This window comes from Debaryomyces fabryi (assembly GCF_001447935.2).
Source record: "Debaryomyces fabryi strain CBS 789 chromosome Unknown contig00010, whole genome shotgun sequence".
NCBI classification, from domain to species: Eukaryota; Fungi; Ascomycota; class Pichiomycetes; order Serinales; family Debaryomycetaceae; genus Debaryomyces; species Debaryomyces fabryi.
Window position 1 is genome coordinate 1 of NW_015385436.1, and position 26,727 is coordinate 26,727.

The 26,727-nt window shown below is 35.6% G+C and overlaps 14 protein-coding genes across 14 annotated transcripts; 6 read left to right on the plus strand and 8 right to left on the minus strand.

Annotated features, from left to right (window-relative positions):
• Positions 1 to 578: 578 nt before the first annotated feature.
• Positions 579 to 3,215, minus strand: AC631_00823 (uncharacterized protein; the record flags this gene model as incomplete). Its single annotated transcript, XM_015609653.1, has 1 exon — positions 579 to 3,215. One exon carries the CDS (start codon positions 3,213 to 3,215, stop codon positions 579 to 581), a length of 2,637 nt encoding a protein of 878 aa, XP_015469440.1.
• A 590-nt stretch (positions 3,216 to 3,805) lies between these two features.
• Positions 3,806 to 4,948, minus strand: MSW1 (tryptophan--tRNA ligase; the record flags this gene model as incomplete). Its single annotated transcript, XM_015609654.1, has 1 exon — positions 3,806 to 4,948. The coding sequence occupies one exon, from the start codon at positions 4,946 to 4,948 to the stop codon at positions 3,806 to 3,808; it is 1,143 nt and encodes a 380-aa protein (XP_015469441.1).
• Positions 4,949 to 5,175: 227 nt separating this feature from the next.
• Positions 5,176 to 5,931, minus strand: CKB2 (casein kinase 2 regulatory subunit; the record flags this gene model as incomplete). The annotated part of the gene is made up of 1 exon (XM_015609655.1): positions 5,176 to 5,931. The coding sequence occupies one exon, from the start codon at positions 5,929 to 5,931 to the stop codon at positions 5,176 to 5,178; it is 756 nt and encodes a 251-aa protein (XP_015469442.1).
• Positions 5,932 to 6,111: 180 nt separating this feature from the next.
• AC631_00826 (uncharacterized protein) lies at positions 6,112 to 9,081 on the plus strand (the record flags this gene model as incomplete). Its single annotated transcript, XM_015609656.1, has 1 exon — positions 6,112 to 9,081. One exon carries the CDS (start codon positions 6,112 to 6,114, stop codon positions 9,079 to 9,081), a length of 2,970 nt encoding a protein of 989 aa, XP_015469443.1.
• Positions 9,082 to 9,122: 41 nt separating this feature from the next.
• Positions 9,123 to 10,535, minus strand: AC631_00827 (oxidoreductase; the record flags this gene model as incomplete). Its single annotated transcript, XM_015609657.1, has 1 exon — positions 9,123 to 10,535. The coding sequence occupies one exon, from the start codon at positions 10,533 to 10,535 to the stop codon at positions 9,123 to 9,125; it is 1,413 nt and encodes a 470-aa protein (XP_015469444.1).
• A 352-nt stretch (positions 10,536 to 10,887) lies between these two features.
• AC631_00828 (iron-sulfur cluster assembly protein) lies at positions 10,888 to 12,063 on the plus strand (the record flags this gene model as incomplete). Its single annotated transcript, XM_015609658.1, has 1 exon — positions 10,888 to 12,063. One exon carries the CDS (start codon positions 10,888 to 10,890, stop codon positions 12,061 to 12,063), a length of 1,176 nt encoding a protein of 391 aa, XP_015469445.1.
• A 102-nt stretch (positions 12,064 to 12,165) lies between these two features.
• Positions 12,166 to 13,065, minus strand: PEP12 (SNAP receptor; the record flags this gene model as incomplete). The annotated part of the gene is made up of 1 exon (XM_015609659.1): positions 12,166 to 13,065. The coding sequence occupies one exon, from the start codon at positions 13,063 to 13,065 to the stop codon at positions 12,166 to 12,168; it is 900 nt and encodes a 299-aa protein (XP_015469446.1).
• Positions 13,066 to 13,411: 346 nt separating this feature from the next.
• On the minus strand, positions 13,412 to 14,377 carry TRR1 (thioredoxin-disulfide reductase; the record flags this gene model as incomplete). Its single annotated transcript, XM_015609660.1, has 1 exon — positions 13,412 to 14,377. One exon carries the CDS (start codon positions 14,375 to 14,377, stop codon positions 13,412 to 13,414), a length of 966 nt encoding a protein of 321 aa, XP_015469447.1.
• A 759-nt stretch (positions 14,378 to 15,136) lies between these two features.
• On the minus strand, positions 15,137 to 15,610 carry AC631_00831 (uncharacterized protein; the record flags this gene model as incomplete). Its single annotated transcript, XM_015609661.1, has 1 exon — positions 15,137 to 15,610. The coding sequence occupies one exon, from the start codon at positions 15,608 to 15,610 to the stop codon at positions 15,137 to 15,139; it is 474 nt and encodes a 157-aa protein (XP_015469448.1).
• Positions 15,611 to 15,754: 144 nt separating this feature from the next.
• AC631_00832 (uncharacterized protein) lies at positions 15,755 to 16,315 on the plus strand (the record flags this gene model as incomplete). Its single annotated transcript, XM_015609662.1, has 1 exon — positions 15,755 to 16,315. One exon carries the CDS (start codon positions 15,755 to 15,757, stop codon positions 16,313 to 16,315), a length of 561 nt encoding a protein of 186 aa, XP_015469449.1.
• A 39-nt stretch (positions 16,316 to 16,354) lies between these two features.
• AC631_00833 (uncharacterized protein) lies at positions 16,355 to 19,516 on the minus strand (the record flags this gene model as incomplete). The annotated part of the gene is made up of 1 exon (XM_015609663.1): positions 16,355 to 19,516. The coding sequence occupies one exon, from the start codon at positions 19,514 to 19,516 to the stop codon at positions 16,355 to 16,357; it is 3,162 nt and encodes a 1,053-aa protein (XP_015469450.1).
• A 181-nt stretch (positions 19,517 to 19,697) lies between these two features.
• AC631_00834 (U4/U6-U5 snRNP complex subunit) lies at positions 19,698 to 21,713 on the plus strand (the record flags this gene model as incomplete). Its single annotated transcript, XM_015609664.1, has 1 exon — positions 19,698 to 21,713. The coding sequence occupies one exon, from the start codon at positions 19,698 to 19,700 to the stop codon at positions 21,711 to 21,713; it is 2,016 nt and encodes a 671-aa protein (XP_015469451.1).
• Positions 21,714 to 21,928: 215 nt separating this feature from the next.
• CCC2 (Cu(2+)-transporting P-type ATPase) lies at positions 21,929 to 25,486 on the plus strand (the record flags this gene model as incomplete). The annotated part of the gene is made up of 1 exon (XM_015609665.1): positions 21,929 to 25,486. The coding sequence occupies one exon, from the start codon at positions 21,929 to 21,931 to the stop codon at positions 25,484 to 25,486; it is 3,558 nt and encodes a 1,185-aa protein (XP_015469452.1).
• Positions 25,487 to 26,057: 571 nt separating this feature from the next.
• On the plus strand, positions 26,058 to 26,714 carry AC631_00836 (uncharacterized protein; the record flags this gene model as incomplete). Its single annotated transcript, XM_015609666.1, has 1 exon — positions 26,058 to 26,714. One exon carries the CDS (start codon positions 26,058 to 26,060, stop codon positions 26,712 to 26,714), a length of 657 nt encoding a protein of 218 aa, XP_015469453.1.
• Positions 26,715 to 26,727: the final 13 nt, after the last annotated feature.

A 26,727-nucleotide genomic window follows, 5' to 3' on the forward strand; every position in this document is an offset into this window, starting at 1 on the left:
TTAATTATCTTTTCTGGCTTATCCTAGTATTAATTATTTTATATAAGTTAGAATATCCGTACACATTATATTTGTTTCCATCTGGTTTCAGGAATTATTCTGTTCGACTTAAGTATAATACAGTTGCTGATGTATTTTATCGCGATGGATGAAATTGATATTTCCAGAGGTGAATTTTTAACATTTTATTTTTTTGACTCAAAATCTTAAGTTTTTTGTCAAAATTTACAATTTTATGTAAAAATGATTCTTACAAACTACAAATAATGTGAAAAATCTAAAGGGAATATTCATACATTCTCAGCATGGATACCTAAATCATATGTAGATTTTGCTTCTAGCATTTCGTGTTTGTGATCGGCCTTATATTAGGAATAAAATGTAGACACCTATTTCAGGCCATATTACACAAAACAAATCAATTGCGACCTTTTTTGCAATCAAAAAAACGAAGTACTCATGGAATTAGGGTAAAGTTAAAGTAATTTTATAACGTAATGCTATGTTCGATTCTAAATTAATATGTATTATACTTATTCTATGCTAAAGGAAAATTAAATAAAATTAACGAATAGGAATTAGTGATGCAGTTGTTCATTGAAAACTGTATTAATATCAACTGAATGAAGATATTTCTTTTCCTGAGTATTAGAGTTGTCATCATTCGAATAAAAATCAGTATTAGGCGTAGATCCGCCTTCGATATTAGCGAGATTGTTTGATTTCTGATTAGGTCCCCAGGACATTGTAGTATTATTTCTTGAAGCTTTGGCAATCGATGGTGATGAATGATTATTTTCTTTATTTTGGAACATGCTATTATCATTCACCAAGTTGTTCATTTCATTGTCGAGGTCCGAAAAATTATTCAGTTTATGATGAGCATCAGAATTTAAGAAGGTGTTAAGATCTTCGTCATGCTTTTCTAGGTTTGATATAATCAATGGAGAGGAAGGCATGTTTGCAGCCAGAGATTGCTTGCTTTTGGAATTATTGGGAGATGACTTATTATGCGTAGTGAATGTTCTTAATTTAGGCAAATGAGGATGACTTTGATTATTCTCTTCTTTTTCGCTTTCAGTATCATCGTTATTTGAACTTCTCAAATGCTTTAATTCGTTGGGCGTCTCATATTTAGCAGAGTGCTTGCCAGTTTCATTTTCAACTGTGTTACCATCTCTAGGGGTTTGGTCCCTTGGAGTAGGCTCTCCAAAAAGATTATTGATCCATTCACTTTGTGCACCATTTGGGCTGGTATTAGTATTCTGATTGAATGATTTAACCATCATATTTTCAATTTCCTGATAGTTATTCTTGTTAGGAGATGATGAATTTGATCCTCTTTGGTCATCAGATGACATTGGTGGACAGTTTTCTTTATCCTCACCATCATCATATAGATTAATAACTCTTGTATTTGATTTTGTTGCCATCATAGGGGGAGTTATACCCTGTTGTTGATCCTGAGGCAAAGGATCAATATCCGTAAGCGGTCCTCCAAATGAATTTAGCTGGTTCATGAAATCATTCAAATCATTGTAATTAGGGGTTAGCCTGTTATTTCCATTATTTGTATTATTGAGAGTATTGTGATTATTATTCTGTATGACTTGATTTATAGCGGAAGGGGTATGCAGAGGTGTAGGAAATTTATGCGGTTGAGAAACAACTGGTGATGATCCAAATTGATTGGAATTTCTCATTGCAACACTGGTTAAGCTATTCAGACGACCCTTATAATTATGAGAATAAGAGTTTGACATTTCATTGATCTTATCATCCTCTTCTTTTTGTTTTAATTCCTTCTTGTATTTTTGCTGTTGCAAGTACTTTTTGACAACTCCTTCAGGTCTCATGAAGCCTTTATTTCTTAAAAACAAGTAGCATGCGTTACACAATGGACCAAACATACCTTCATAATGCTTTTTGTCAAACTCTGTAGCCCTATGAATACCAAGATAATTAGGGTGGAATCCAGTTTCAAAATATCTCCAAGTAATTGACGAGCTAGTAGCACAGTTACTATTTGTACAAACCAATCCGTGGTTCTTTGGTAACTTGTTATGTGGAATTGTATGTGTTTTTCTACTGTCCAAATCTTCTAAATCTGGCAATGCATGAAATTGAGAATTTGATGTATTATGGTTTGAAAGTGGATTTGCCTTATAAGGTGGCTGTTGTGGAGTGTATGGTGATGTATCGTTATCTTCAAATGCACCATCATCTTCTTCATCATCTTCGTCTTCATCATCTTCATCAATGGGTGGATGGTTATCATTATAATCAGTATCATCGGTCGCATCAGAAGGGCTATCTTCTTGGATCGGCATGGAAATAGATAATGGCATTCTGCTAGTGACCATGGACCTTGTACGCATTGCTCTCTGAGGTTCTGGAGTGCTTTCTTTGCTCGTATGTGGATTATGCTGATTACTAGTGTGATGATTCCTGGACTTGCGTGTTGGATTATCAATTATCTTAGCCTGTAAGAAAGGGGCCAGTTTAAATCTTTCTTGCACACTTTTACTATCATATTTCGACGGAGCATTAGATTTATCGGCATTCATTATATTGAAAATCTGCTGATTTGGTGGATGGTAAAATATAGGCAATGATTTGGTTCTTGTGGCCTTAACTGCAGTATTCGAAAAAGCCATAGGCTTGGTTCTTTGTCGCTTTTGTACAAAGTTCACATTATCATTGGGCCTCTTAGAACTCATCTGACTCTGCAGTTGCTGATGACTAGACTCTTGTTTTTCGATTGTATGTAACTTCAATCTAATCTCTAGGGTCAATGAGGAAGAACTACTCTTGTCACCAAACAAGTAACTAGCAGATAAGTTTTGACATACTCTTCCGGGTATTAAATGACTTTTGGATGAATTTATCAAATTTGATAAGACACCGTTCGAAACAAACGGCTCATCAGGCTGTTCTGTAATATCCTTATAATACACTGCATAATCTTCTGTTTCCAACCTAAAATTCTCGGGTGAATTCCTTAATACCTGTTGTGTACATTGCTTTAAATCGAAGGCACCTAATGTGATCATCTCTTCTTCCAGCAGCTCGGTGTTACTATAAATGGGTATTTGAGCAATTTTCACAGAATGTTGTGCCTTTGATCGAGATAAAAACACGGTTGGATTATTATTAAATGAATATAATACTTTTACTTGCATACGCTTGTAAGCGGCGGACTCGTCTGAACTCATGTTTCCAAAGTAGAGTTAAGTTAGTATATTTAGTAGCAGTAGTAAAATTAGTGATTAGGTTCTTTGTATGATGATGTTTTGATCCTTTTTTATGTTGTTTTTGCGTCTGCCTTAGTTTCAAATCAACGAACGGATGGTACAATAAATAATACTCTAGTAACGAAAGAAGATTCGCAGATGGAATGAATAATAGAACCGGCTGTTAAAAAATTCAATTTCCAAGAAAAATGCAACTAATAAGAACAAACAGCTACTTATTAAAAGGATTGTAGGATAATAAAAGAACTTCTTTCTCTAGGAACTTCGGGAACTTCTCAATTTCACTGATGTATAAGCACTCTCAAAGGTTTATTGTCAATGTTTACAAATCATCATGATTTTGAGATTTTGCGTGTTCTAAAAACGCGACGCGATTTTATCAACGAGTAGCTATAGAAATAAAGGTTGAAATTGAGAACAAGATTGCTAGGGTAATTAAGTTATTGTGTCATTATGTAGTTCTAAATATATTCTATTTACAGGTGAGATTGTATATATAAGAGGTATTGTTCAAGATTTTGCGTATACAGAATTGGTGGACTAGTCCAAACCTAGTCCAAACCCACGAGTTTTTTGATGTCTTGAATATTGATCTGGGTGATTTCTCTGGCTTTTGTAGTACCCGTTTTACAGATAAGATCAAGATAGGAGAAGTCAGTCATAAGTTCATTGTATAAATGTCTCTTATTAGAAAATTCTTCTACAATAAACTCGGTGACGTGATCCTTCAACTGTTTGTGATCTTTGATCCACAGTAAGTCTTCCACAGTATCTGTTACAGACTTCCTAGAGAGACCAGAGATAATGTTGATCAAGTTGGACACACCGGGTCTGTTTTCAGGGTCGTAGTAAATCTTTCCCTGAATAGAGTCAGTGGTGGCTTTCTTAATTTTTTTGGCGATAACATCGGGCGATTCTGTCACATAGATACACGAATTCTGGTCTGCATCTGACTTAGACATCTTTTTGGTGGGGTTTCTAAGTGAGAGGACCTTTTTTGCCGGCGTCAATAAGGTGCTGGGAAGGGCGAAGTAGTTTGTTTTAAAGGTGTGATTGAATGTAGATGCGATATTGCGGCATAGTTCTAAGTGCTGGGATTGATCGTCTCCTACTGGAACATGCGTCGATTTGAATATAAGGATATCAGCTGCTTGTAGTACTGGGTAACATAATAAACCGGCTTTCGTCTTCCCAAGCACTTTTTCATCAAATATCGAGCTTGTCTCTATCTGCTGTGATTTCAGTTTCCACTGTGTCATTCTGTTTAAGCTCCCCATGCTGGTAATACATGTCAATATCCAATTTAACTCTGTGTGCTCTGGTACGGATGACTGGTGATATAAAATACATGCATCTGGATCAATCCCTGCTGATAGTAAACTTGCGATGGCTTCGTATCTATTTTCTTTTAACTTTCCAGGATTTTGAGGTACAGTAATGGCATGCAAGTCTGCTATACCAAAAATATACTTTGTACCAGGACTCCGTGATTCAGAAAGATCTTTCCAATTGCGTATGGCTCCTAAATAATTCCCAAGATGGATCTTTCCTGTTGGTTGAATCAAGGAAAATATAGTGGAGTTTGGAGGGAATTTGGGAACAGATTCAATTACATTTACACTAGGTTGTGAGTAGTTGCGGCTGAACCTACTTGTTCCTATTAGACATCTGATCGTGCCCCGTTTCATTACCATTTGAAATATGTTATAATTAATTAGGTTAAATAATGAAAAATCATATCGCACTAGTAAAATATTAGTTAGTAGTAGTGCCCTACACGCAATCTTATGCCAATACAGATAATGATAATATATATAAGAACCAAATAAATGGTCAGTTAAGAGATCAATATGTTAGCTGAAACTAATATACACGTAATTTAAGATGTGAGTAACGGTGGAGGATAAATTTTGGCAAAGCGTTAGGCCTCGGCCTCTTTTTTGTCACTCTGCTTATTAGAGATAAAGCCTCCTACAACGTTATCAATTTTTATACCATCTTTAGCTAATCTTTTCTCTAACTTAACTCGTTGTAACTCCCGCCATCTGTTCAATTTGGAATAATCGTGCAATTTGAAGCCAAAAACCTTTGGCACATATGTTTCTTTGACATGCGTAGGTATTACTTGGGGAAAGTTCTGGAAAAACATTGCAGGGAACGATGTACCAAAGTACGCTCCATCTACCACAGAATGTCTTCCAGACTTAGGGTTATACAAGTCCTCACATTTAGCGCAATATAACTTGACTGACGCCAATCTAGGCTGGTCATTCAATCCGACCGGTAACAAAGGGTGTAACTGACAGTGAACTCTAGGACAATATCCAAAGTCACCATTTCTGTACTTTTCGAACATCTTATTCAAGCCTCTGGATGTCAAAATATATCTAGCATGAATCAACCCGTACAATATTCTGGCATTGAGCTCCAAAGCATCCTTATGTTCCTCTGGTTGTTGTTCTATATCAACCAAGTCCGTTATTATATCAATCAACGTAGGCAATTTACTCACTTCCTGGTTCAATCCTGTTAAATTAAATCTGTCACGGATATATTCTTCGTCAATATCACAGAAGTATTCATTCCCCTTTATACCTAAGAATAAATCTATCCAATACTCAGTAAAATCAGAAGAAGAATCACTGATGTATTCTTCATTTGTGTTGACGTTGGCCATTATATATCAACCTGCTATTTGTCGAGTATATCTAATTTCACTATGCAATTTGGTTCTAACCTCCTTTTTGATGAGTTTCACAAATTTTTACCATGTCGCACAATGTTGATTGAAGCGCTTATACAGAAATGAAATAAAAACATTATTCAATTGGACTGGTATTACATTAAATATACACATATGCGTGTTCTAGTACTTCCCTCCGTGTTACACAGTGGGCAAATCCATTCCATAGACGTCAACAAGAATAATAGCAAAATATTGACCAGTGGACTAGACAAAGAGATCAATGTATGGAGTTTACAAGAATTTATACGATTAAATACGGAAGAAAATGATAAGATCAAAGAGAATTTAGGAAAGATCGAACCGCTAGCACGTATTACAGTCCATGAAGATCTTGTTAACATTGTCAAATGGTGTCCTCAAAATGAGCATGTATTTGCTTCTGGGGATGTTCAAGGGAAGGTGTACATGCATGATATTTCAAAAGATACAAATGAGTTGATTTTTCCATTTGGACTGAAAGAAGAAAGAACCTCAAGAGTGGTGGATTTATCCTGGTCGAATGACGGTAGGTTGTTGGCGTGGAGTACTGCTGATAGTAAGATACATATATATGATACGGAGAAAGCCACGTACCAAGACCTTACATCTTTATCGAACCTCGAAAAGCTAACTGTACAAAGAAGCATTGCTTTTGATCCTACTAATAGTTATTTAATTTCTATGGGAGATGACACACTGATATACTTATATCAATATCAATACGAGGCGACAACTGGAAATTATCAATTTCGCTTGATCAATAGAATATCGAAATTGATCAATAAGACTTCCTTGAATGTTGATTACAAGCGCATTTCATGGTCGCCTGATGGAGAGTATGTTTCGGTACCAACAGCATCCAAAAACCAGACATCGCTTATTTCGTTGTTGTCACGTTCTAATGGATGGAATAACATATTAAGTTTGGTAGGCCATAACTTGGACTGTGAAGTTGTACAATACAGTCCAAAAATTTATAATTATAGCGATAATACTGAAAATCCAAAATTATTTAATGTGATTGCTACAGCAGGTTCTGATATGACATTAGTGGTATGGAATACTACTAAAGATAAGCCAATATTTATACTAAAAGAAGTATCCAAGAAACCAATAGTAGATCTTTGTTGGGATAAAACGGGTAGCTCTTTGTTTGTAGCATCCTTGGATGGCCACTTAAGTATTATTTCTTTTCAACCGCAAGAATTGGGTAATACTATTTCGGATGAGTTATGGGAAAAATTATTTGAGATGGGTAAAGGAAGCATCAAGCCATTTAATGAAAAGTCCGAGCAAGATTCAACAGCTAGTACTAAGAAGGGTAGTCATAATACAATAGATATCCTCGATCAAAAGAACTCCGTTAATGTGGAAGAAGCGAAAGCAAAAATCATAACCGATGGTGCTAACGACTCGTCTAGTGTAACTCCAGAAGAGGATCATATTGATACAGAAACATCAAAGCAAGATTCACAGATAAATGATAAACAAGTTACAAATTTTGTACCTGATATTATACCCGCAATCATTGAGGATGCACCTAAAACCCAGGACATATTACATTCAGCGATGAATACAACTAGAATCTCCAAACCTCAAAAAAATGTCAAAGAAAAGTCAACAAAAGTGGCGCTGGAGAAAGCAAAAATAACAACTAAGAATGGGAAGAAAAGAATTCAACCAATGCTAATTTCTTCTACGAATGAAAATAATAGCAATATTGCTGTAAAAAAAGCAGTAATACCAGAGTCAAATGGATCATCTAGCTTGATGTCTTCAGGGAAGGTATTGATGGAATTTGATAAACCGTCGTATTCTGTATCGGATGATTTATACAAACAAAACAAAAGAACTAAAGTTCAAGATGAAAACTCCACGAAAAAGCTTAAGCGTGAATTGGAACCTGTAAAGTTTATTGGGTCAGTAATTGTGAATCCTAGTACTACTTTTGCAAGAATAAGACTTTCTATTCCAAAAGTTCGCTTAAATTTTCAATTATCAAGCACCGGAGAAGAGAATTGTGTTTTTGATGTTAAAAACGGTTTGGGAAATGAAACAAAACCATCTCGTATAACATTCTTCAAGAAGGAGAAACAAATTTGGTGTGATTTTATTCCACGTTTCGTTCAACTTGTCACAGAGGGATCGGTATTTTGGGCAGTTAGTACTGCTGATGGCCAAATCCTTACTTACTCTCGTACTTCTGGTAAGAAGTTATTACCTCCAATTATACTTGGATCCCCTTTATCATTTTTGGAAAGTCATGGGAAGTTTTTAATGGCTGTTACTTCGATTGGTGAACTATTTGTTTGGGACATTGAGCAGAGAAAGATTCATTTACAATCAAACCTGTCTTTAAGCGCATTACTCGATTTATCGAATAAATATCAAGAGGATGGTTTATCCAAATCTGACAATATAACAATGTGTTCAATAACTAACAATGGTATACCTTTGCTCACATTATCTAATGGCACAGGCTATTTATTTAATAGAGATTTGGGTGTTTGGCAAACTATTTCTGAGTCTTGGTGGGCTTTTGGGTCTCATTATTGGGATTCTTTAGGTAACGATGATGGATCAAAACCTCAATCATATGGTCTCTTTGGTGACAGTAATGATTCTTCTATAGTCGGACTATTAGAACAGAAAACAAATGAACTGATTTTGAGGAAGACAAGGGCTGGAAGAGGTAAATATTTTAATAAAATTTCTAAAAATATGCTTATGAAAGAAGGATTTGAAAACTTAGAAAATACTATTTCGTTAAGTCATTTGGAAAACAGAATATTATGCTGTGAGTTATTGGGCGAATTCAAAGATTTTCATGATTTTTTTATAATCTATGTTAAAAGAATATGTGAGTTGGGATTTAAAGCTAAATTATTTGAAGTCTGTGACCAATTACTTGGTCCTTCAGAATTAAATAGTACCATTACTGGAGAAAGTGAAATGAAATGGAGTCCGGAAATTTGTGGGCTCAAAAAGCATGATTTATTAAAAGAAGTGATACTTTCTTGCGCAAAAAATAGAGACTGTCAAAGAATTTTGATACATTTTGGCAAGAAAATAGGTGTGGTTGATATTGAGGAGTTTGATTAACTAAATCTTATATTTACAAGTACATAGATAAATAATTAAGTTCATAACTTATATGTATTATCATTATCCCAACCCTTCTCACCTAGTAAACCTTTGATTGGCCCTTGTTCATTGACCTCAGCATGTTTACTGCCTGCAACATAGTCAATATATCCATCAGGACCACAAACTAAACTCAAACTAGCCGGTTTCTTCGGTTCTTTACTGGTAACAATAGCCTGTTCAATAGCGTTTTCATAACGATGCACTCTTTGGTCATCATTTGTAGGTTGAGTTTTATGGTTTTTTTTGTCACCATTCAAAATTTGCATTCTTAATTCATATGCTTCTTCCGGAGATAGTTGATGACTTTTATCTCCTTTCTCTTCAAGATGTAAAGGACTTGTATATTCTGAAGGTTCAGGTTTAGTAACATCTTTAGAGTTCAACCTTGAATTTGGAATATTATCATAATGTGTGTGCAATTTAATTCTATCTAACTTTTCTAAGAAGAATAAAAATCTTTCTAACGGTTTTAACTCACCTTGTTTCTGTGCTGAATAATGTATGTCAACAAATCCTCTATAAGGGTTACGAGATAACAATACTTGCAAAATTGGAGTGATTCCTGTTCCAGCCGCATAGAATACTAAATTATCAAATTCAGCCAATTTATTAACTTTCTTGATTTTTTCAACTAAATTTTCAGGCTCGATCTTAGAGGGTAAGTCTCTAAAAATGGGTCTTTCGTGGAATTGTTTCAACGGATGGTATGGAAATTTATATTCTATGTTTGGGCCTCTTAATTCTAGTTCTTCGCCAATTTTCTTATTAGCAATATATCTAGAAACTTCACCATCATTATATTTCTTCACGTAAAGACACATGCTTCCTTGTTTATCATAATCATCTGCGTCGTTGTTAATAACTTTCAATAATGGCTTTCTATCACCAGATCTAGTATATTCGGATTTCATAAAATATAATGGTAATGGAGTATAAGCCCTCACAACCATAATGTCAGGTTGTTTGACATCAACGGACCAAATTTTGTCACCATTCCAGATACTTTTGCTTTCGTAATTGCTGTAAAAGCTGTATTGCCAGTGGTTGAATTTTGGAACCAACTCTATAAGAAAATGCTGATCGTCAATTTCCTCTTTATGTGTGATTATGAATCTATGGAATTCTCTAGGATCTAATAATTCTTGACTATCCGAACCAGGCTCTGGCAGGTATACCCATACCTTAATTGCATACGCACCCCACAATACAACAACACCAGTAATTATCTTTGGAAAGTATCTGGACCAACGGTTAACGACTTTTGGCTTTTTTTCATTTGTATGCTTGGTGAAATCGTCTTGATTTGGTAGTCCCGGATATTCAAAGCTCAATCTTTCGTGCTTAAGTTTAGGAATATAGGGCTTATTATCCTTCTTTAAATAATGACTTATTCCTGAATTAGGATCCATAGGGGCTGGCGATGCTGGCGAGGAAGTTGACTTCACCTTAAAATCGCTAACTTTATTGTTATTTGCATCGTTTGAAGTCAATTCCTTATCGTTTTTTTATGTGACTTGTCAGTCTTAGACTTGCATCTGACGAAAGCTTGATTCGCAAGTCTAGCTCCAAAAAACCGGTTCCGTAGTAAACTACTCCGTATTGTGCTAGTTCCTATCATCATATAGTATGGATCAGGATGAATATGACGGGTACATGCTAGAATTTTTCAGTCGTACAGATAATTTTCAGTGACACAAAAATTTAATATTTATGAATGCATAAAGAATACCTTCCAATAGATTTTATTAAGGTCAGTAAGTAATGGTTAATCTTATCAAGTCCATAAAGGCACATAATGATAAGGCTTGGTGTGCTAAATCACACCCAACTTTACCTTTGTTAGCAACAGCTTCCACAGATAAAACATCTCATATTTATAATTTGTCAGCTAAGAAGAACTTCCCATTGTTGGCGAAGTTAGAAGACACACATAAGAGATCCATTAGGTCAGTTGATTTCAAACCTCCTCTAGGTGGGGCTGAGACACCAATTAGTGATTTTTTAGATTTACCTGCTTTGGCTGCTGGATCGTTTGATTCAACTATATCAATTTGGGGAATTGATGAGCCAGAAGAACGTGATAGTATGGATGAAGACGATAATGAAGAAGAAACAAATGATAGACAAGTTCAGTTATTAACGAGCGCTAATAATGAATGGAACTTAATGGCTATAATTGAAGGGCATGAGAATGAAGTTAAGTCGGTAGCATGGAACTACCAAGGAAATTTATTGGCATCTTGTTCTAGAGATAAGACAATTTGGATATGGGAAACAGATCCAGAGACATTAGAAGAGTTCGAATGTATATCAGTTCTCAGTGATCATCAGCACGATGTTAAGCATATTACTTGGCACCCATCACAAAACTTATTGGCAAGTTCATCCTATGATGATACTATAAGATTGTATAAGCAAGACGAAGATGATGATGATTGGTCTTGTGTCGGAGTATTAAACGGTCATGGGGGAACTGTATGGTGCTCGTCATTTGAAAATCCGAATAGCCCAACTTTTGAGGCCAATAAGATTAGATTGGTTTCTGCATCTGACGATTTGAGTGTTCGTATCTGGTCCAGCGTTGTAGAGCAGCCTGAGCAAACTGAAAACACTACCGAAAGATTGCCTACTTCAATTAAGAGTAATGATAATGAAATGGTTTGGGAAGAAGAAGCCATTTTACCTACTGTTCATAAATACCCTGTATATTCTGTATCTTGGTCAGCGAAAAGTGGAAGAATCAGTAGTGCTGGATCAGATGGAAAATTGGTTATTTATAAACAGGCAGAATCTAATAAATGGGAAATCGAATCTGTATACGAATCTGCCCACGGTGTTTATGAGATTAATAGTGTATCTTGGTGTACGTTAGACGATAAGAGTGAGGTGCTTGTAACCGCTGGAGACGATGGAGCTATTAACATATGGGAACCTTAATTTATAGAATGTATTTAATAATCTTATTCATAGAATTAAAGTGAAGATGCTATATGACGCCTATGTAAGCAAGTGAAGTAAATATAATCACCCAAGTGATAACTAAAATATAATCCCGATTAAAATAACACTACCGACAACCCCCAATAAAATTATGAGGCAACAAAACATCCTACCTCCGGATCTTCTTTGATATCTTTCTGCTTTTCTCAATTCGTTGGACGCTCCATGTACATCACCACTATATCTCAAGATGTTATCCTCTATATTGTCAATTGAAAATTGTTGCTCATTGACGATATCATGTAAGTTCAGAAAAATATCATTAATTTCAGAAATGTCCTGGGATATTTGGTGTATTTCTCTTTCTCTTTCTTCAACTAACAATGATTGTTGTTCCAATTCTTCTGCATTAATAGGCTCATAATCGATCTGCATCTGTAACTGTTGCAGCTGCTGTTCCAGGTTAGAATCCTCTGTAGCACCTCTAGAAGCTGTAGCATCAGGATCATTATTTATGCCATATTTCGCAACTGTTACTTGCTGCAAAGATTCAAACTTCCTTTGGTACTTCTGAAATTGGTTCATGCTCGATTTAATTAACTCTATCAATATCGACTCCTTTCGTCTCAAATAGTGTAATGTATCTTCATCCTCGTGGTTAGACTCGCAATCATTGAGATAACCATTCAATTTCTTCGTTATATCATTTACTGACTTGAAATTTTCTGTCGTCTTATTCAATATTTTCGAAAGTTTGATCGATATTTTTTGCAACTTAACTGATAAATTCGGCTCATCTCCTTTGTTATGCAAGCTTTCGTATTGCTGTAACAAGTTTTTTATAGAAATCAATTGGTTATTGTTTATATTATACAAATTATTGTCAAGACTCTGTGATAGGCTATCAAATTCTGGAAAATCTCTATAATGTGTAATAGCAGAGTCTGCTCCTGACGATTCCAAATCATTGGAAAATGACTTACTTAAGTTAAATGACATTGTTTAGCTAAATGATGAACCTTAGTCACTGTTAAAAGGACAATTAATCATGTTCTGATAGCTGTACATACTTGTGGTGATCGCACGACCATAGTATATGATCTCTGTGGAGATGAATGGTACTCTCCAACCCTATGGATAAGCCTAATTCCCACAAATAACTGTATTATCGATATGAGAGGAGAGATAGTCAGCCTATTTATGAGAGACCAAGAGCACGTATTTTAGTTGTGATTTCGACTACAAAATTCAAAATGGTTTAAAATCCGAAATCGGATATGGATTAGCATCTATCTCTCAATTAAAGCAAAATATACAGTCTATGAATAAATATCTACGTATGAATCTAGTTGACTTCTTCTTCAGATAAGAACTTTTCACAGTCTAATGCAGCCATACAACCGGTACCGGCGGAGGTGATAGCTTGTCTATAACGTTTATCTTGTACATCACCTGCTGCGAAAACACCTGGAATAGAGGTTTCGGCAGTACCTGGGGTGGTCAAGATGTAGTTTTGGTCATCGGTTTTAAGTTGATCGGCGAAAATTTGGGTAGCTGGAATATGACCGATAGCGTAGAACAAACCGTTAACTTGTAAATCTTTGGTTTCCTTGGTCTTGTTGTTGTAGATCGACAAGTTCTGTAAGAGCTTACCGTCACCCTTAGCTTCCTTAGCTTCAGTATTCCATAAGATTTCCAACTTATCGTTGTTTTGGACTCTCTTTTGCATAATATTGGAGGCTCTTAATTGATCTCTTCTGACCAATAAGTACACCTTAGACCCGTATTTAGTCAAGAATAAAGCTTCTTCACACGCAGAATCACCTCCTCCAACAACAGCTAAAGGCTTGTTTCTGAAAATAGGAACTGCACCATCACAAACAGCACATGCGGAAATACCTTGTTGCCAGTAGGTTTCTTCACCTGGTAAGTGCATTCTCTTGGCAGATGCTCCGGTAGCAATAACAACGGCATCGGTAGTGATTGGTTCACTGTCTTCGTTCCATTCAGTCCATAACTTGAATGGTCTGGATGACAAATCACACTTGGAAATAGTTTCAGTGATAATGTCGGTACCAAATCTGACAGATTGTTCTCTCATTTGTTCCATTAAAGTAGTACCGTTAATACCTTGTGGGAAACCTGGGAAATTTTCAACATCTGTAGTAGTGGTTAATTGTCCACCTGCTGCAGTACCGTTAGCTAACATCCCTTCATATAATGTTGGCTTAATTTCAGCACGAGATAAGTAAATAGCAGCAGTGTGAGCAGCTGGGCCTGACCCAATAATTGTGACTTTATGGTGAACCATTCTTTTGATTTGTATAATGTTATTTCTAAATTTATTTAGCATAAATCGATGATATACTATAAGGTGAATTTTCCATTATATTTATATTCATGGAATAATAACGAAATTCGAGTCTAGGTCCGAGGTATTTCTAATGAGCTTTACACGACTCTTCTCCAGATCTTCTAGATTAGACTAGATTGATAAGAATCGAAGACCACGATTGTTGATCAATCCTGTAGACTAGACATGCTTAGTGATTGTATAGAAGATCGAAAGGTCTTTAATTGGTAATCTTTTAACTTGATTTTTTAATTAGTGAGCGCTTGGTAATGTCAAATTATATAATACAATATATCTATAAATCATAATGTAAGACCAGTTGGCATGAGTATTAGAAATGAAGTAGATGCAAACGGCTTTTGTGGGCCATGACACGAATCTGGGGTGTTAGTCCGGGTTGTTTTATAGATGCGGATCCAAGAAATAGAAAAATGAAAAAATTTGGATGAAGTTGAATTCGAAGACGTTCAGAGCGATTTCAGGACCCGGAGAACATCATTGTTGAATTTTCAAGCATTCTATGGCGGTACAGACATGAAAATACAAGAATTAGGATATTGGTTTGGCTGATGCATCAAAACGGTATCGGACAGAGATCCCAGAGTGCATAATGTGGGTGGGCAGCATATGACTGCCAAATCAAGTTAACGGCTTCGTATTGAGTCTTCATATTGAGTCTTCTCGTATGTGGCAGGCAAGTTTTGGAGCTTTGAACAATTACTTTAGAATGAAATCGGTTATCACTGGTGAATGTTGGTGTTTGGGGTTCAACAAGACATTCGTCATGAACCACTGGAGTCCCTTGCGTCGATTTTCTAACCAGTAGTCGGACATCAGCAATCTCTGCAAGCTGAAGTTATCTTTAGGGGGTAATTGAGGAATTTCGCTTCCAGGATAATGTTTGATAAGTGTCTCTCTGAATCTTTGAATATCGCTATATCTTTTATATATTACCATCGATGAGTAAACAGATTCATCTACTATAATCCTTATTGACCATACCACATACGAGGAGCCTCCTTCTCCTTGTATTACATGGTAGTCACCCACTAGAACGTCAGTTATATGAGATGAGGAGTTGAAATGCTCCGAATTCGTTTCGTCCTCTAATTGTATAGGAACAGGTAATATCTTATTTAATTGAGTCACTGAGTTTCTATGCGTGCTGCCCTTTCTATTTGATGCAGTCATTGCACTATATGGTGTATTATACTTCCAATAGAATATATATTCCTTAGTATGTTTAATATAGAATTTCTTAATTTTTGTGTCACCATGATTATTACAAAATTTCTGTTACGAAATCTATGAATTTGCTATTTATAATAATACAAAATGGATCCTAGAAACAAGTATACGCCTTTGCAAAGGTTGATTCATCAATGGAAGGCTCGTCGAGATATTCCATTTCGTAAGAAGTTTTTTGTTGGTTACGATTTACATGGAAATACATATTGGGAATTCACAGTCGATGGTAATATGCAAAGGCTTAGAAGAAAGTCAGAGCCTTACAAACCTCAACTTTTCAAAGCAGACTACTTTTCCACTATACCACCCCAGTGGTTACAGTGGTTAAGAAGAACCAGGCAACAAGCACCAAGTTTGGAAGAGTTAATCAATGATCAGGTTAGACAACAAAGAATGAGGATTTTGGCACAACAGGCTGATGAAAAATGGCATTTTGAAAAGGCAAGATTGGAAGAAGAGCATAGACTCAAATTAGCTGGAGAGTTGGCCAAAGTCGAAAAAGAAAACCAAGAATTCCAAAGTAAGCATGAATCCGCAAAACAAGAGAATCCTTGGGCAAAAGCGGATGAAGAATCGAAATCTAGTTCAAACCCAATACAAGCAGCTACAATTAATCCTAAAGCAAAACGTGCAGATGATCTGAAATAAATATTTTCATTCTGTCTAATATATGTACATAGTTAAGCATCAATCAACGTCATTATCATAAGTTTTAGATGAATAGAGATTCGCAAATATGCCATTTTTACTATTCAGGTCCTTGTCCTTTATCTTTTCTTGGAATATCTGCATTAGTTTTTCACTATAGTTTTCTAATAATTTTTCCTCGTAATGCATTTTATTATTATCGTCAATTCTTAAGTTTACAAATCCGTTTACAACTTGATTTTCCTTATCTATCTGAGCATTATCGCCTTCTAGTATGTTAGATATTTCAGTAATTTCTTTTTTGAGGATCTCTTTGTTACTTGCAGAAACCGCCTCCTTCAAGATTTGCGATTTAATCATTGCCAAGTGGGCAATGGATCTTTCCATGAATTCGGCCTCTCTATTACCATTGAGCTTGACGGGCGATGAAAGGATATTCATCGAGGTTGAGTTCAAAGGCTTTCTTGGGGATCCTTTCAAATCTATGATTCTTTTGTTATTTGGTGATGAATAAGATCTAGTAGGAGAACTTTTAAGTGGCAGTAATGATGTATTGGATTTAGTCAAATTTTTCACAACGGGTGATGCTTTTACTGACCTTACTGAATTAGATCTCACGGGGCTAGTTTTTTCGCCGGCATTTTTCTTTGCCTCTATCCTCTTCAATGTAGCATTAGAAAGTCTTGAAGTTGGTGTAGGTGATGTACTAGTGTCTGTTTCGCCTGCTTCAATTTCCTGTGGGCCTGAATGATCAGAATTTAACCTGGCCAACAGGGGCTTGAATGGCGAAATCTGATTTACTCCTGAAGTGGTTGGAGTATGTATAATTTTTCTGGTAACTTTGCTGTATAATGGTATCGACTCAAACTTGATAGCCGTTGAAGGGTTTGAATCAGAAGCGGAAATTGACTTTTTCGTGCTAGATTCGTTTAGATTCCATCTAAACAAACAACCATCCATACTAATAGAAATCAATTCATTAGTATTTGGTTTCAATATTAAGCTTATTATAGCATCCAGATGACCCCAGCTGACGCTTAATGGTTTTCCCAGAGTATAGTTAAAAACTCTTATCGATTTATCGGATGATGCAACAATAATCAAGTTCTTATAAATGGTAAAGTTTTCCACCAACAATGATTCATTTGTTTTATCGTTAAATAATTTAATTGATCGTTGATACTCCAAATTTTCTTTAATGCTATATATAAGCATATTTCGGTCGTTTGTACTGATGATCAAATCATCGCTAATAATCTTCATATTAATGGGACTATTCTTCATGGAAATTACTTTGTCTTGGTATATCTTAAACCCCTCTCCATTTGTTTCAAATCTATGTACCGATATTGTTCTATCTGAAGAACAGACATAAAGCCTTCTATCATAATAGAGTACTCTAAGTAGGTTACCGGTATGTAGCGGCAAGGTCTGTAGTATATCCCACTTTGAGTCTTCATCATCTGCTCTATAGAAAACTTGAATCATCCTATCTCTTGAAATGCTCGAGAAAAATTCTGTGTTGCCTATTTTGAAATATACTATATCATTGATTGTAGATGAATGAGCTTTTGTTTGGAAAATAACTTCGTACAATCCATTGGTTTTAGGTTTTGATATATATATATTCCCATATTTGTCTCCCAATATCAAATGCACTCCATTCGAATCAACGGCTGTTAATGAATTGGAAATTAATTCATTCGACGGTAAATCAAATTTAATTATGGTCTTCAAATTGTCTTGTTCGTTTGCTTCGGAGTCGAGCACTTGCTTTATTGATCCATTCTTGGAAAATACTAATAAATCATTCAGGAAAGTATCCTTAATCCCCGATAAATCTTTCATTAATGAGCTGACCAAGCTTTTTTCTGCCTTGAGGTTTGTCTTGCTATAGATGATTATTTCTTCAGATTCAGACAAATAAACAAGGTTTTCCGTATTAAAATTAGATAATTTCAATATTGACAGGTTCGACCTAAATTCATATTTAGTTGGACTCAAAGATGTTGTTCCAAACATCGTGTTGATTTTACTCATTGGAGATTGACTAGATGGAGGAATAACGGTAGCAGTCAACTCTGAAAAGTCTAAAGACTTTATGGTGAAATCGTCTGAACCTATCCAAACTTTTCCTAACTCATAGTCCACTAATAAACATCTTAGCAGAAATTTAGGAGTTTCTAGACAAACTAATTTAAGGTTATCATAAGTAAGTTTTAGCATCAATAATTGATCAGTATTCGCAATTAATAATAATTCATCGTTGTTGAGGATGTTACCTGATATAAAGTTGGAATTGATCAACAGGCCAAGAAGGACGCTTTTCCCTTTTAGCACCGATGGCTTCTGTAGAACTTTTTCATTTTCGTTCGGCACATCCTGGACAAATCTCCACACTTTAATTAGTCTTAACCCCAAAGTGATAATAAAGTTTTCATGCCATATAACTTGGTTGATTATCGAAGAGCATCTATTGCTTGCTTGTAGTTGAACTGAATTACTGCCAAGTTTCCAGACATTGAGGAACCCGTCATTAATAAGACCTAATGAACAGAAGTATTTCAGATCAGGGGAGAACGTTATCGAATTAATACCGAACGAATGCTCATAAATTAATGCAATTGGCGAATTATTCAGATCGGGTGCTAAAGAAAATAGAAGAATCCTTGGTTGATAACCCGTTTCTCCTATAGCAAGTACCATATTATTTGGTGAGAGACTTAAGCAGTTTATTGACCGGACTCTTTCCTTCAACTTGGATGGAGAAGATAAGTCAATTGCATCTGTTCCTTTTGGACTATTTTTATTATCTCCATTTACATTTATACCATTTCTTGCAATAATCATGGGCTCTGCACTTATAGGGAACCCATATGAATCCCTTAGCGTTTCTGTTGGGCCAGAGACTTCTTGATTTGATACTTCTGCATACGCCATGTTCAAATATGCATTAGCCGAACTTGGCGTCGAACTAGTATTACTCAGTCCACTTGTATTAGCACAAAAGAATCTTTGGGAAATTATTCGTTTGTTCTGTAAATCCAATTGGCAAACAACTACTCCCCCACTTGCAGTGTATGCCATTAGGTTTCCTTCTATTACGAAATTACTTGGAGACTTAGCTGACGTACCGAGAATGCCTTCGATCGTCAATTGCAGTTGCGACAGCGACTGTGAAGAAGGCTCTATGTCTATCATACTATGTATGTATAAGCTATCAGTAGTTTAAAGAAGTTAAACTTGCAATACACCAGTTTGTGTTGATGTATTTGAATGTAAACAAAAACTCCATGCTGCATCACATGACTAATCAATACATCACCGATAAAGCGATGCCTTTAAGACCATACTGATTGTATAAATTAGAGATTAGAAGGCCATGACGGAAGAAATATCATTATCAATCGAAGAAACGAATAAGCTACGTGCTAGTATAGGTCTTGCCCCAATTCCTCTACCGGATGATGAAAAAAATGATGTGAGAACTCAACAGGAAAGAGCAAAGCAGGCACCAAAGACGGCTAAAGCAGTGGAAGAAATATCTATCGAGGAGACTAACAAACTCAGGTTATCTTTAGGGCTTAAGCCAATACCAGTGGATGATAATTCAGTGACAAGTAGAGAAGAAAACGAAGTTCAGAATTTTCAGAGACATCAATCAGATATTAGAGGTAAAGAGAGAGATGACGAGATAAAGCAAAGAATAGATGATGTTAAGGCAAGAAATCTAACACGCAAAAGGTTGGCAACGGGAAAGACGTTATTGGAAGATGATAAAACTGAATCTACTGACGATTGGTTGAAAAAGTTAGGCCAACCAAAGGTGCCGGTCAAGAAGCAAAAAGTACAAGCCAGCGAATCCGACGAACTGGATGGGTTGCGGGTGGGACATAATTCAAAAGAATTATCTACTTTGAAGAATAACGAGATTCTCACTTTGAAAGATACTGACATATTAGGAGAGAAAGAAGAAGACGAGCTTACCAACGAATCACTCGTACGTGATGCGAGATTCAAGAAAGACTTGCAAGATAAACTCGGAGCTGAGCGTGTGAAAAATAATGTAAGGGGGTTTCAAATGGACGAAGATTACAATGAAAATGACGAAGCTGACGACAATTTGATGATAACAGGTGCAACAATAAAATTGACAACCAAGAATCAAGGGGGAAACGAGCCTACAGAAGTAGAATCATCTAAGGGACATGTTAAGATATCGAATTTATTTTCAGATATTGAAGATTCAGATCTTCAGCCTGCAAATGATTACCTTAAACCAAAAAAACCTATGAAAATGAAAAAGATAAAGAAAAAGGCATCTCAGAAATCGAGGAATAAAACAGAAATTACTGAAGATACAAAAGATGAAGATGAAATAATCCCAATCAAATCAGTTGAGCTCGAGACACTTGATCCGGCAGACTTACTTGCGGAAGATGCCGAATTGAATTCCGCCCTTTCGATGAAAAGAACATTGAAGCAAAAAAATAGGAAGCATATGACACCGGAACAAATAGCTGAGGAAGTCAGACTTTCTAAGAGGTGGAATGAAGAGAATGATCTTGATAATTTTTCAGTGGACGCCCAGAAATACCAAGGAGGAATTGTGTATGATGACACAAGTGACTTTTTAAACTCATTAAGCGCAAATGTTCTTGAAGATAAAGTCATTGCAAAGAATAATATAAACAATATAAAATACGAGCCTGATATTAAATCAGAGCTGGAGATTAAATTAGAGGAAGATGATGAAGTACTTTCAAACAATAATACGACGAAAATGGAACCACTGGGCGCTGCATCGGTCAAAAACGAAGATGAAAGCGTCAACCATGAGGACACTAGCTCCCCTGCATTTAACGGTGGTCTTGCCTCTACGTTGAAGTTCCTCCAATCAAGGCAAATTCTTCAGAAACAAACTGACGACGAATACGAAAAGTCCAAACAACAACGGGAAGCATTGAAACATGCAGAGCTTCTCAAATTGAAGATCTCAATCGAATCAAGAATGCTTAGGGAATACTTAGAATCTGATAAATCCTATATGAACTTACCGAAGGAAGAAAGGGAAGAAATTTTTGACTCGCATCTTGATCAAGTCTTGAAAGAAAAAAATATCATCTCTAATACCCCTAACTCGCGTAGTAATGGCACTTATAGGAAAACAAATCAACCTCAACTGAGCAAAGTGCTTGACACTTCCAACTACAATCCTGATGTCAAACTTTCCTATAGAGATGAATCAGGTACCGAACTAAATACGAAAGAGGCGTTCAAATACTTATCGCATAAATTTCACGGAGTTGGCCCTGGAAAGGGTAAAATAGACAAAAAGTTGAAAAAGATGCAACAGCTAAGAGACAAAAACTCTTCAAATAGTGAAGGCATAATTTAAGTGTATAACTATATATACGAACTGGGTTCAACCCATTTAATTTAGTATACTTAACTCTACTATAAACGATAATGATTATACAGTGACCTGCATGCAGGTGCCTGAAAATTCCGCTTTCGGGATAGATCGAAAAGATAAATTTTTCATCATATATAAGCATTTTTCTTATTATATATAAAATACGTCAAGTATTTATCGACATTAATGCAAAAGAAATGAGTTCTATTGCTTTATTTCATGTGTCTGGAATGACATGTGGTGCGTGTACTGCGTCAGTAACAGAAGCATTGACAAATAAGACCGGAGTCGAGAATGCGTCTGTATCTTTGATAACAGAAGAAGCTAAGATAAAGTATGATGAAAATAAAATCAATAGCTCAGAATTGAAAGAAGCCATAGAAGACTGTGGATTTGATGCGATATTAACCAAAAACAATATTTCCAGCGATTCCGGAGTATCATTGTATATAACAAAAGTTTCTATTCAGGGTATGACTTGCGGTTCATGCTCAGCATCAATAACTGAAGCAATAGAGAAATTGGAAGGTGTCGAAAAGGTATCGATATCATTGATGACAAGTGAGGGGTCTATTACTCATTCCGGTGTTAGCGATGCCAGTATCATCGAAACTATAGAGAATTGCGGATTTGATATCCAGGTCACTTCAACGATACCAGTTGACAGCGGGTCAGAGAAGAGCCCGATAATTATCACAAATCTTTCTATTTCAGGAATGACGTGTGGTGCTTGTAGTGCATCAATTACAAATGCTTTAGAAAACAATGAAAATATCTTGGAAGTGTCTGTTTCATTGCTCACAGAACAAGCTGTAGTTAAACATAGAGATACTATTGCCACCACAAACATTAAAGAAATCATTGAAGATTGTGGATTTGAGTGTACTGTCGAGTCATCAGAAATTGAACATCTGTCTTTAGGAAAGCATGAGGAGTACGAAGAGGAGCAGATTACTATGCAAATTTTCGGAATTAATGAGCATACTGACTTGACGGATTTACAATACAATATAGAAGCTCTTTTAGCAAATTATCCTGCTGTTACTGACTTTCAATTAGCATTCAAAGATAGTTTTAATAATAATACCAATGGTCCTATAATCTCTGATGCCAATACATCTACAATACAAGCTATAAGGTCTCGCGATAACCTAGAAATCTACGAAGAGAATGGCAATTTCATAGATGAACTATCTGTTGTTTATAACTCATCATTACTTGGTATTAGAGAATTGGTTGATGCTTTAAATAACTTAACTGATGAAATCAAATTTATAGTGGTTAATTCGGTTGACCAGTCATCAGCTTCGCAATTAAGATTGTTATCTCGAGTCAAAGATATTCAATACTGGAAATCCAATTTAACGCATTGTTTGATCTTTGGAGTTCCAGTGATATTAATCAGTTATTCTCAGAACTTAGAAATATGGCGTAAGCTAGTGATCTTCCCAGGCTTATACTTAATATCAATTATACAATTTGCATTGACTAGTCATGTCCAGTTTTATCTGGGTGCTGTCTTTAATAAAAAATTTATTCAATTCATTAAAAATAAAGGTAAGAATGCCACAATGGATGTTTTGGTTTGTATTTCTACCCTGATTTCCTTCATTTTTTCACTATTTTCAATTGTTATGAGTGTTTGGTCGGGACAAACAAATAAACCTCCAAAACTCTTGTTTGACACCACTTGTATGTTGTTTACATTTATTTCTTTTGGAAAATGGTTAGAAAATAAGGCAAAAGGCTCTACCTCGACAGCATTATCAAAATTATTGTCGTTAACTCCAACTAATTGTACCATAGTTATTGATGTTGATAAATATGAAGAATTTCTTAAATCACAAAATGTCGAATCAGACAATAAATTAAATTCTGATGCTATTATTGACTTGCCAACTAGAAATATTGCTATCGACTTAATCGAAGAAAATGATATTGCGATAGTCTTACCAGGTGGAAAAGTTCCAGCAGATGGTGTCATTGTCTTAGGAGAGACTGAAATTGATGAATCTCTCATAACTGGAGAATCATTACCGGTGATTAAGAATAAAGGTGATCAAGTCATTGGTGGATCTATCAATGGGCCTGATTTGATCCACATCAGGGTGTTAAGAACAGGTAAGAAATCACAGTTACAACAAATTATTAACTTAGTCAAAGAATCACAAGTTAATAAGGCACCTGTTCAACGATTTGCAGATTATATTGCTGCTAGGTTTGTTCCTACAGTTTTAATCTTAGCAACAATTACTTTTTCGTTTTGGATAATTGTTTGTTACGTCACTCATAAAGAAACAGCAACATTGCCAAGTATTTTCCAAAAGGAAATGAATGGAAAATTCTTCGTTTGCTTAAAGCTAGGGATTTCTGTTGTCGTCGTGGCATGTCCTTGTGCATTAGGATTGGCTGCTCCTACAGCCGTTATGGTTGGCACAGGGGTCGGGGCAACAAATGGAGTATTAATCAAAGGTGGTGACGTATTGGAAAAAGCAAACGATATCAATATTATTCTTTTTGATAAAACCGGTACCTTGACTACAGGTGATATGAGTGTCAGTAATAGCAAACAAATATTGAGTGGATCACTCACCTTATCTGATTGGTGGAATTTAGTAGGGTCGGTTGAGGCCAATTCAGAACATCCAGTGGGAAAAGGTATTGTAAATGCAGCTAAAAGGAATTTGAATCTAACTTTTGAAGGAGATGCATTTAATACAACCATTCATGATTTTAAAGTTTTAACCGGCTTAGGTATTAGAGCAACTATAAAGCTCCCAAATATTCAGGACAACAGCTTTACCGTTTATATTGGCAATGGTCGGATGATTGAAAGAGAATTTACTGACCTAAAGCCTACCTTAAACGAGCATTTGTCCAGTACTCTAGAAAATTCAACCAATACTCTAGCACATGTGATTATTAATAATAAGTATAGTGGATATATGGAATTGAGTGATACGCTAGAACCACATACCAGGGAAGTTATTGATTATTTACAATTCCAGAAGAATTATAAGGTAGGTATAATAACTGGTGATCAAAAAGGTGCAGCCATGAAAGTAGGAAAAGAGTTAGGAATTCCACCTTGCAATATTTTCAGTGAGGTTTTGCCAATCCATAAAGATAAGGTAATAGTTGATTTGAAGAAAAAATTCGGCGGTGATGGCAATGTAGGTATTGCTTTCATTGGCGATGGTATTAATGATGCGCCAGCTTTAGCTCAGGCAGATATTGGCATGGCAATCAGTTCAGGAACAGACATAGCTATTGAGTCGGCTGATATTGTTTTGATTGGCAACGGCCAAGGTCAACGCTCTCACTTATTTGGAGTCCCGACTGCATTAGATATATCTCATGCAACATTTACAAGAATTAAAATGAATTTCTTGTGGGCTGCTATCTACAATATCATTATGTTACCATTTGCTATGGGATGTTTCCTACCATTAAATATCATGTTACCACCTGCTGCTGCTGCCTGTGCCATGGCTTTAAGTTCTGTTAGTGTGGTTATAAGCTCATTATTGTTAAAAAAATGGAAACCTCCTAAAATCATAAATCATGATGCACAATACAAATCAGATATTGAAAATGAAATCGGAACTGGGTTTAGCTTGAAAGATTCAACTATAGAAGAATTTAATAGAACTAAAAGGACTGGCAATATTACCCGATTCCTGAGAATGCTAAATAAACTTAAGAGAAGGAATCCATCGAATGCCTATACTTATGAAATGCTTCCTACTGCCTAATTTTGTCTTACTATAATATGTATATAATATATTTATTCGTAATTATTAATGCTTATTTATTAACATAGCATGTATTGTTCGTCCCCATCCCAACTTCTGCATAAATATGTCATTTTGACATCGTCTCCTGTATAAATTTTGTTCCTTACACAAAATCATCAAATATCCAATTTTGCAATAATAAATTTTCAATATGAACACTTGAAGTGATGAAGTTAGACTTGGCCCTTTGTAGCTAATTTTGTTAGCTTATACCTTTTTGTCTTGAAATTACTCATTATGTGGCATAAAATATATTCATTTTTCATTATAAACATTATTTTGATAAATCGCATAAATTAATGAAAGTTAGAATAATATAATGCTCACAAAATAGTATCAGTGATCTAGAGATACCCTTTGGGAATGTGTTGCAGCCTTAACTTAGGATAAAATGAGCAGTATAACGGACGAAGAAGAAACATACTACGTCTCGTTGTTAGAATATATATATGTTATGCTTAGCTGTAAACATATAAATAAGCTTAGATAGTTAGCTTTCAACATAAAATATTGATTTCTAAGAAAGAAAATGAAATTAACCTTAATTACATTTGCGACATTGATAACTACTTGTTTTGCAGCAAGTATTCCTCAAGACACCAATCATGAAATGAATTTATTCCAAGAATTGGGTCTTAATATGAGTGATGCCAATGCGTTGGAGCTCGAGAAAGCTGCTGCAACCGGACTTACAGATTTAATCAATAAGGGTAAAAAAGCATTTTCGTTGGTGAACGTATTGAAAGATGTTTTGGGTACGATTAGTAACATCAATGAAATCCAAGAAAGTGAAGAAATGGGCCTTGAAAAAAGAGACTTGGTAGAGGATTTGTTAGTTAAGGTCTTTGTCGCCTTAAAAAAATCAGGGCTTGTGAATTCAATTGTCAAAATGGCTTTGACGGATTGCGATGTGCGTCCAGCAATCATCGAAATTCTTATCGAATTACTCGAGGCGGACGTTATTCCTTGGGAAGACATTTTTGTCGCCTTGAAAGATTCAGGCTTAGCTGTTGACGTCATTAACGAGCTTTTCACTGACCCAGAAACAAGAGAAGGTCTCGTACAATTCACAACAGAACTAATTCCCGACTTATTAGCATCTGGAGCTCTCAGTGGAAAAGACTTTTGCGTAGTACCATCAGCTCGTATACAATTGATCAATGCTACAATTCCAAATTTTAAATAGTTTCTATATTTAA